This window comes from Triticum aestivum, chromosome 3D (genome assembly GCF_018294505.1).
Source record: "Triticum aestivum cultivar Chinese Spring chromosome 3D, IWGSC CS RefSeq v2.1, whole genome shotgun sequence".
NCBI classification, from domain to species: domain Eukaryota; kingdom Viridiplantae; phylum Streptophyta; class Magnoliopsida; order Poales; family Poaceae; genus Triticum; species Triticum aestivum.
Genome location: NC_057802.1, coordinates 561,996,889 through 562,006,653, shown reverse-complemented (window position 1 = coordinate 562,006,653; position 9,765 = coordinate 561,996,889). Strand labels below are relative to the sequence as shown.

Below are 9,765 nucleotides of genomic sequence, written 5' to 3'. Positions count from 1 at the left end.
TCAAATGACTAAAACCATGGCACTTATTATGGAACCGAGGGAGTAATACTTAACAAAAGGAAACTGTAAAAGTCTGAAAATCAAAACTAAAGAACATAATTACGGTAATTAATTATACTCATTCAAACTGAGAGTGACACCTTTCTAATGCATAACAGATTGATTCATGGTAACAACAAATGCACAACATGCTAATGAAATTGCAGTTGGACAAACCAGAAAAACCATACTAGCTAGGCACTAGAGTACTAGATAGCCCTGCTGATTGGCTTGGAAGGTACTAATATTTTTTATCTAATTCGATCTGTTACTTCTTCCACCAGCATTTAGCCACATAAGTCTTGACTTGGCACAAACAAGAAACAACCTCATCATGCAGAAAGCTTGCCAATAGAAATGCAGGTATTTTTAGCTCCTGTGATTCCCGACAACACAAAGTCTAACTAGTTACCAGTAGTCTTGCACCACAAGAGGCACGGCATACTGCTACTTATTAACTTACGGAGATCGTTTCAGATTCGCAGTAGAACTCGAGGTCAAAGGGGTCAGCAAACCCGAAGTCAGAAGCATGTCGGTGGCTGCAAATTGGACCTGCCACATCAGTGAGTGGGCTCTTGAAGAGCTCAAGTTTGCAACCTTTGCTGTTCCATTTTGCATTGGTCAGAGGCTTCAGCTTGGCAATCACACCATCACCTCCCGGAGAGAAACATTCTTTGGCCACCACGACCACCATCTGCTCCAGCACCCGATCTCTCTCCGCGATGAACTTGAGGAAAGCGACTTCACTTCTGGACCCTCGAAACTCGTAGAAGAACACCTTCTTCAAGCTCTGCACTACGCATTTGATGGGACCACCCTCCTGCCAGAACTTGAGATTCACCTTGCCAGTGGACTCTTTAGGTATGCGTGGGGACTGCAAATGAAATCAATCGGCAGGCCATATTAGCACATACATAGTTCAGGGATCTTATCTATGAGAACATATCATGCTGCAGCAGGCCATCAATCAATCATATAATTAATCAGACTCATAGTTCTGACCTTGCTAGATAAATAATCAGTTCTGACAATGCAGCAAGTGTAGTTAAGTCAACCAATTTTACCTGCACATGGAGGGTCTCCAGGTTAGGAAAGCTTCTGAGAAAACCAGGCACTTTCTTGACACAATTGCGGGCACCGAATTGCACCTCTATGGCCAAAATCTGGACACTAGGCACAATGCTCTCCTTGGCCCCAGCCTGCAATGCACCCAAGGACAGATAAACTAATTGGGATCATAGATTGGCATTGTTATTAATTGACACAGCAGAGATGCAAATTAAATTAGGCATTGTTACCACGATGACGGTGTTGGTAATCCCCAACTCTTGCTCTCCTGGCCGAAGGTATCCCAGCACACGCAGGTTAGGTGCACGCCCAATCTTGATCTTGGAAGAGCAGTTCTTGATGCTGGGGGCAGTGAGCTCGCTCTGGCGAAAATCGCCCGACTGGAAGAGCCTCTCCAGGCGAGGTGCATCCACCACGTCGATGTCCTCCAAGTAGGTATATCCCAGCTGAAGACACCGGAGGCTCTGGCTGACGAGGCGGAGGCGCACTCCGGTCTGGCTCCCCATGATGACGAGGAACTCCAGGACGGGGCTTCTTTCAAGCATGAATGCCAGATCGCGGTCCTCCATGGCATTGAAGCAGAGGCCGAGCTCCAGGAGGTTGGGGAATCTGGCGCCGCGCGGTACGGCGGCGGTGTCCGGGATCCTCCAGACGCCGAGATAGAGGCGGGTGAGGGAGGAGCAGCTGAAGACCGTGGCCGGGAGGCGCAGGTCTAGCGGCCAAGGCCGGTTGACAAAGACGAGTTCTTGGACCCCCTTGGCGACGAGGACGTCGAGCCAGCGCGCCATCTCGCCCCGGTGCTCCTCCATGGTGCTGCAGGTGAGGTGGACGCAGCGGAAGGGCCCCGGGTGCGCCGCGAGGACGCGGGACACCGCGTCCGTGACGGCGCGGGGAGAGGGAGCGCCGAGGGTGAACTGCCCGGCCGCGCCGCCGTCCGGAAGCAGATGACTGTCGACAAGAGCCAGGGGCGCCGAGCGCCAGAGCGGGCGCCAGCGCGAGGAGAGGGCGGCGGTGCGCGCGGCGTCCTTGGCGGGGAGGCGGGAGAGTATGTCACGGAGGAGCACATCGGGGAGGCGGCTGATGCGGTCGACGCCGTCGGAGACCCACAGCGCGCCGGCGAGCGAGAGGGTGGGGGTGGGGGGGACGGGCGGGTAGGGGAGGTAATCGTACACGAAGGAGAGCATCAGGTTTATGCCGATGGCGAAGGCCGCAGGGTCCCGGCCGTCACGCTCCAAATTGCTCCTGGGGGAGCCGACGAGGTACTGCGGGTCGCCCATGGCCGGCGGCGGAGGGGTTTGGTCTTGCGGAATGATTGAGGTGAGGAATGGAGGCGAGGGTTTCGGCGAGCGAGAAATGTTGGGCCAAATGTCCGAATCAGGCAGGTCTCTCCTGGGCCCATGAAACAGCTTCTCTTCAATTCCAACGTCCGAATCAGTTTGTGGAGTAGTACCATATTCCAAATATACCATACGCTTCCATTTACCTTGTGTATTAATAGTTCTGTCAAAAAACATTAGTACTAATAGTTCTTTTTTTCCCAATAAAAGAATGCAACCTATAGATTTTTTTTACTTCATTTGTTCATATTCAATGTGTATTTTTACTTCTTACAAAAAGGCAAACCGAATTACATAATAGTAAACCAAGAAGAGCATCTACAACCGGACTTAGCAAATCACCTCTTACACGTCCGCGGCTCACCCTGACGCGTCCGCAGGCGGATTGGACGGCCCCTCATATTTGCTGTTGGGCAGCCACAATTATCGCATGCAAACCCTCAGATCCATGCATGTGGATCATATGACACAAATTCATCACAATTCAACGGTTCAACAAAGCAACACAGTAAAATAAATCATAGTTCAACAATCCGGACATGGCAAAATGAAATACAAGTCCGAGCATGGCGGACCAATCGCCAGACGGATCATTGGTCGACGCCATCCATGCCGCCTTCTCTGTCGCCTGCTCCGTCTCCATCCATGCCGCCTGTTTCGCTGCTACCATCCGTGCCGCTTGCTCCTCTGTCGCCATTGCCACTCCTGCCGCCTCTTACTTTCTACGTTCGTTGATCTCCTTCTTCCTCTTGGCGAGTCATGTATTTCCTTGCTCATCCAAGAGGCTTGCGTCTGCTAACATTATCCTCGAGTCATTCGTGTCTCTAGCAAGTTGCAACCTCTCCTTCTCAATCTCCATTGATCCAAAAGTCCGGACCTTCTCAATTGCCAACTTGTTGTTCACCCTCTCTCGGTATCAATCTATTCTTTCTTTTTGCACATCCAACCTGAGCTTATAACTCTCCTCTTTCTTATCCTTCTTTGTTGAAAAAATGCCCGTCCATGTGGTAGACATTTGTTTGTCACCGTGGCGTCACGAGCGGCCCTCTCATTCTCCCAATTGTTTCCCATCACTTGCTGGTTATTCATTTGCACGATGGCTTTTCCATTTCCCCTACAACCCCCCTCTTCTTTATCCAAACAAATTGATTGGTGGGAGCTTGTGCCATCATTCTTCCTCTTGCCGGCCTTGAGCTCTTCCACAAGTTGTGTCCACTTTGGTTTGCCATCCATATGACCCAACAATAGCCAAAACCGAATGACTTCTTCTCCGTTTGTTAGTACATAGTGGCTGCCACCACTGTCTATCAAACAATAAGTATAACAATGAGAATACAACAAAAGACAAGCAATTCAAATGATGACTAAATGAAGCAATTCTACTTACGTGGGTTGACACTCCCATCCCACTTCAAGGGCTGCCAAGCACTTGTGCATAGTAGCCGACATACTTGTTTACTTCCCCTTGAATGATCCCCCATCAATGTTGGAGAGAAGTCACATTGCGGGTGGTCACGATAGGATGAGGCTTGGCATTTTCCTTGTGTTCATGATAGTGCTTATGGATCTTCTCCCAATACCTATTGCCCTTTTGCTCTGTACCACATATAGGGTCCATGCTTGTGGTCCACAAAGCTTTAACCAACAAGACATCCTCAAAAGTTGTGAATGCCGGACCTCTTGCCTTGGCTAGCTTTGCCTCAAAAGTTGTGAGCATTTTAAAACAAAGACCAAACACCTCGGGCCTCCACAGCTCCACCCCACAAAGCATCCGGAGCGAGGAGAGGGTAGTTTTATGTGGAACTCTTATCGGGATTGGAGATCGCCATCAAAGTTCTAGAAACCCCAAAGATGAGGGACATAATCGCTTCTATAAATATAAAATTAGTTTTTTGAGATCAAGAAATTATAAATTAGTTTTTTTGAGACACAGAAATTATAAATTAGTTTTTTAGGGGAAAAGCTAAGTTTTATTCCCCTAAGTTTTTTTAGGGGAATAGGTACCAGATACCATAAGGATCATGGGGTTGAAACCAAACATGGCGCCCCTCATCCATAGAGTTCGAAAACTTAGCTAAATTATATGCTTCTTTATTTGCCATTCGTCCTTCGAATGTAAATTTGCAGTTAAAATTGGCTGCACGCTGCCTTTGGTCTGGTAGCTATGTTTGTTGGAATAGTATGTGAAAGGACATGCGGTGCCCCCATGTGTGGTTTTGGTAATTGATGACATCCTCTATGGACTAATGGTTGCATTGAGTTATATTCTAAGGATTTGTCCATAGGAATTTCTTGAAGTCCATGTGTTGGTTTCAAGGAATTTATGAGTTGACCAAGGTGCTATTAAGGAATTATCCAAAGATTGGTCATGTGAGTGTTGAGCTTATTGCAAGCATGTCTTGAAGAAGAAGATGGTGTGATCATTCATGTTTACCTTCAAGACATCATCCGAACGAAGAGAGTTGGAAAGATTCAAGGTTGATCAAGACTATGTACAAGGAGTGATTCAAGTTGATCAACACACAGAGCGTAGAAGATGTACCAAGTGGGATCAAGTGATCTCATGGTATGGTAAGCCTTGTCCATTACGCTTTGTGTACTAACCCATGGTCTACGTGAGAGTTCTATGTGGGGCTAGGTATGTTTCCATGGGCTTGTGTCAAGAGGAATATATCATACAACCCATGGAGAGGATGACATCAAGTGGTGATCGTCATCAAGATTGCGGTATGCAAGTTCAAGTGGAGCATCACGAAGAGATCATCCTTGAAGCTTGATGTCCATTGTGGTGTCAATGGACTTGTGAAGATGTGCCAAAGAGTGGCTCACTCATAGTGCAGTATGGGGGAGCTATCAACTAGTCTTCATCGAGCCAACGCAATCAAGAAAGGTGGTCTAACTTGAGGGAGTCAAGATCGTCATCATCTAGCTCAAGTGGACTATGCGCAAGGCAAAGGTTTGCCCTTGATAGGTTTTCTATTTTACCAGTCTCGTGGTGGTAGTTTGGAGACCGGGTTATAGGATCGATTGCCATACTATCAAGGGGAGCTCTCGATGAGTAGCTTGATCGTATCGTTCGTAGAGAACTCAACCCATTGCATCCTTGCATCATCTTTATTGGTTCTTGTTTGGTTCTTCTCCTTGTGAGATTTGGAGCTTATGGTCATTTTCATGACAAGCTCGAGTTCATCGAAAACGTAGTTCACGTGCATCTTCTATGATGTTTTCGATGTTGGAGGTTATGTCGCTTCTTCTCTTTTGGAGGTTTCACTCCTCTATTTCTTAGGCATACCTCCCCTACCTATTCTTACGATAATCACTCGTTGTTGAATGCTACTCGTCGTCATCTATCCAACAAGCTTGAGTTTGCTCAATTCGGAGCTCATATGCAGAAGTTGTGGCAGTTTAGGCTTTATTGCATCATCTGTTTTCTCTGTTGTGTTCTTGAAAGCCTCAAGCGGTAGTACCGCGGCCTTGTGCCGCGCGTAGTACCGCTGCTTCTGGGGATGCATCTTTTTCGTGTCGAGTTTCGTGGTAGTAGGGCGGTAGTAGAGCGGTAGTACCTCTTATAAGCGGTAAGCAGTACAATGATAACCCACAAGTATAGGGGATCGCAACAGTTTTCGAGGGTAGAGTATTCAACCCAAATTTATTGATTCGACACAAGGGGAACCAAAGAACATTCTCAAGTATTAGCAGTTGAGTTGTCAATTCAACCACACCTGCATAACTTAATATCTGCAGCAAAGTATTTAGTAGCAAAGTAGTATGATAGTGGCGGTAACAGTAGCAGAAGTAACGGTAGCAGTTTTGTAGTGATTGTAACAATGGCAACGGAAAAGTAACTAAGCGGAGAACAATATGTGAAAAGCTCGTAGGCATTGGATCGGTGATGGAGAATTATGCCGGATGCGATTATTCATGCAACAGTTATAACATAGGGTGACACAGAACTAGCTCCAATTCATCAATGTAATGTAGGCATGTATTCCGAATATAGTCATACGTGCTTATGGAAAAGAACTTGCATGACATCTTTTTTCCTACCCTCCCGTGGTAGCGGGGTCCTATTGGAAACTAAGGGATATTAAGGCCTCCTTTTAATAGAGTATTGGACCAAAGCATTAACACACAGTGAATACATGGACTCCTCAAACTACGGTCATCACCGGGAGTGGTCCCGATTATTGTCACTTCAGGGTTGCCGGATCATAACACATATTAGGTGACTATAGACTTGCAAGATAGGATCAAGAACTCACATATATTCATGAAAACATAATAGGTTCAGATCTGAAATCATGGCACTCGGGCCCTAGTGACAAGCATTAAGCATAGCAAAGTCATAGCAACATCAATCTCAGAACATAGTGGGTACTAGGGATCAAACCCTAACAAAACTAACTCGATTACATGATAAATCTCATCCAACCCATCACTGTCCAGCAAGCCTACGATGGAATTACTCACGCACGGCGGTGAGCATCATGAAATTGGTGACGGGGGATGGTTGATGATGACGATGGCGACGGATTCCCCTCTCCGGAGCCCTGAACGGACTCCAGATCAGCCCTCCTGACAGAGATTAGGGCTTGGCGGCGGCTCCGTATCGTAAAATGCGATGAATCCTTCTCTCTGATTTTTTTCTTCCCGAACACGAATATATAGAGTTGGAGTTGAGGTCGGTGGAGCACCAGGGCGGCCCACGAGGCAGGGGGCGCGCCCAGGGGGTAGGCGCGCCCCCACCCTCGTGGACTGGGTGTGGGCCCCCCTGGCCTTGATTCTTTCGCCATTATTTTTTATTATTTCCAAAAATAATCTCCGTGAAGTTTCAGGTCATTCCGAGAACTTTTGTTTCTGCACAAAAATAACACCATGGCAGTTCTGCTGAAAACATCGTCAGTTTGGGTTAGTTCCATTCAAATCATGCAAGTTAGAGTCCAAAACAAGGGCAAAAGTGTTTGTAAAAGTAGATACGATGGAGACGTATCAACTCCCCCAAGCTTAAACCTTTGCTTGTACTCAAGCAATTCAGTTGATAAACTGAAAGTGATAAAGAAAAACTTTTACAAACTCTGTTTGCTCTTGTTGTTGTAAATATGTAAAGCCAGCATTTAATTTTTCAGCAAAGATTATGAACTAACCACATTCACAATAACACTTAGGTCTCATGTTTACTCATATCAATGGCATAATCAACTAGCGAGAAATAATAATAAATCTCGGATGACAACACTTTTTCAAAACAATCATAATATGATATAACAAGATGGTATCTCGCTAGCCCTTTCTGAGACCGCAAAACATAAATGCGGAGCACCTTTAAAGATCAAGGACTGACTAAACATTGTAATTCATGGTAAAAGAGATCCAATCATAGTCATACTCAATATAAATTAATAGTAATGGATGAAAATGACAGCAGTGCTCTCCAACTGGTGCTTTTTAATAAGAGGGCGATGACTCAACATAAAAGTAAATGGATATGCCCTTCGCAGAGGGAAGCAGGGATTTGTAGAGGTGCCAGAGCTCGATTTTTGAAATAGAGATGAATAATATTTTGAGCGGCATACTTTCATTGTCAACATAACAACCGAGAGATCTCGATATCTTCCATGCTACACACATTATAGGCGGTTCCCAAACAGAATGGTAAAGTTTATACCCCCCCTCCACCAACAAACATTAGTCCATGGCTTGTCCGAAACAATGGGTGCCTCCAACTAACAACAATCCTGGGGGAGTTTTGTTTGCAATTATTTTGATTTGGTTTGCTTAGAGCATGGGACTGGGCATCCCGGTGACCAGCCATTTTCTCGTGAGTGAGGAGCGGAGTCCACTCCTCTTGTGAATAACCCGCCTAGCATGGAAGATACAGATAGCCCTAGTTGCTACATGAGCTATTCGAGCATACAAAACAGAATTTTATTTGAAGGTTTAGAGTTTGGCACATACAAATTTACTTAGAACGGCAGGTAGATACCACATATAGGAAGGTATGGTGGACTCATATGGAATAACTTTGGGGTTTAAGGGATTGGATGCACAAGCAGTATTCCTGCTTAGTACAAGTGAAGGCTAGAAAAAGACTGGGAAGCGACCAGCTAGAGAGCGACAACAGTCATGAACATGCATTAAAATTAATAAACATTGAATGCAAGCATGAGTAGGATATAATCCACCATGAACATGAATATCGTGGAGGCTATGTTGATTTTGTTTCAACTACATGTGTGAACATGTGCCAAGTCAAGTCACTTGAATCATTCGAAGGAGGATACCACCCTACTATACCACATCATAACCATTTTAATAGCATGTTGGCACGCAATGTAAACCATTATAAACTCCTAGCTAATTAAGCATGGCATAAGCAACTATAATCTCTAATTGTCATTGCAAACATGTTTATTCATAATAGGCTGAATCAGGAACGATGAACTAATCATATTTACAAAAACAAGAGAGGTCGAGTTCGTACCAGCTTCTCTCATCTCAATCAGTCCATCATATATCTTCATTATTGCCTTTCACTTGCACGACCGAACGATGTGAATAATAATAATAGTGCACGTGCATTGGACTAAGCTGGAATCTGCAAGCATTCAATAAACAGGAGAAGACACGGCAATATGGGCTCTTGGTTAAATCAACAATAATGCATATAAGAGCCACTTCAACATTTTCATCATGGTCTTCTCCTATCGACCCCCAAAGAAAAGAAAAGAAATAAAACTATTTACACGGGAAAGCTCCCAACAAGCAAAAGAAGAACAGGAAATCTTTTTGGGTTTTCTTTTAATTACTACTATTACAAGCATGGAAAGTAAACTAGCTAAAGGCTACAACTATTTTTTTTGGTTTTTTCTTAAGTTTTTTCAAACACGTAAGAAGAAAGCATAAAAAAGGAAAATAAACTAGCATGGATAGTATAATGAAAAAGTATGAGCACCGACAACTAGCATGAGTGTGTGAATATAAATGTAATGTCGGTGAGAAATTCGTACTCCCCCAAGCTTAGGCTTTTGGCCTAAGTTGGTCTATTGCCACGGCTGGCCTGGCGGATATCCGAAGTTGTAACTGGGGTCGTACTGTGATGCAGCAGCTATTGCCTCATGAGCTGCCGCTTGGAGACGAGCCGTCTCCGTCCTCCTCTTATAGTTGTTCGCCTCCTCCCTGGTTATAATAAATCTCCCTTTTGTCTGAAAGTCAAAGAAAGTAGGAGCAGGGAGGGCAACATGGAAAATGCTGCGCCTGTCAAACATTAGTCGGTACTGGAGAGGTTCTTCATTCCTCTCAATAAACTGATGGCGAACCATAG

The 9,765-nt window shown here is 45.3% G+C and overlaps 1 protein-coding gene across 1 annotated transcript; it reads right to left on the bottom strand.

The window, feature by feature from the left end:
* Nucleotides 1-368: 368 nt before the first annotated feature.
* On the bottom strand, nt 369-2,459 carry LOC123075451 (putative F-box/FBD/LRR-repeat protein At5g44950). The gene is made up of 3 exons (XM_044498052.1): nt 1,338-2,459; nt 1,104-1,238; nt 369-913 (listed from the first exon to the last, which is right to left on the bottom strand). The coding sequence occupies exons 1-3, from the start codon at nt 2,382-2,384 to the stop codon at nt 494-496; spliced, it is 1,602 nt and encodes a 533-aa protein (XP_044353987.1). The 5' UTR covers nt 2,385-2,459; the 3' UTR covers nt 369-493.
* Nucleotides 2,460-9,765: the final 7,306 nt, after the last annotated feature.

Excerpts from the sequence above, each read along its gene's own strand:
- LOC123075451 (XM_044498052.1), bottom strand. The coding sequence starts at position 2,384 with ATGGGCGACCCGCAGTACCTCGTCGGCTCCCCCAGGAGCAATTTGGAG. Across the intron at positions 1,239-1,337 it reads TTACCAACACCGTCATCGTG|GCTGGGGCCAAGGAGAGCAT; the intron begins GTAACAATGCCT and ends GGTGCATTGCAG. Across the intron at positions 914-1,103 it reads TGGAGACCCTCCATGTGCAG|TCCCCACGCATACCTAAAGA; the intron begins GTAAAATTGGTT and ends TTTCATTTGCAG.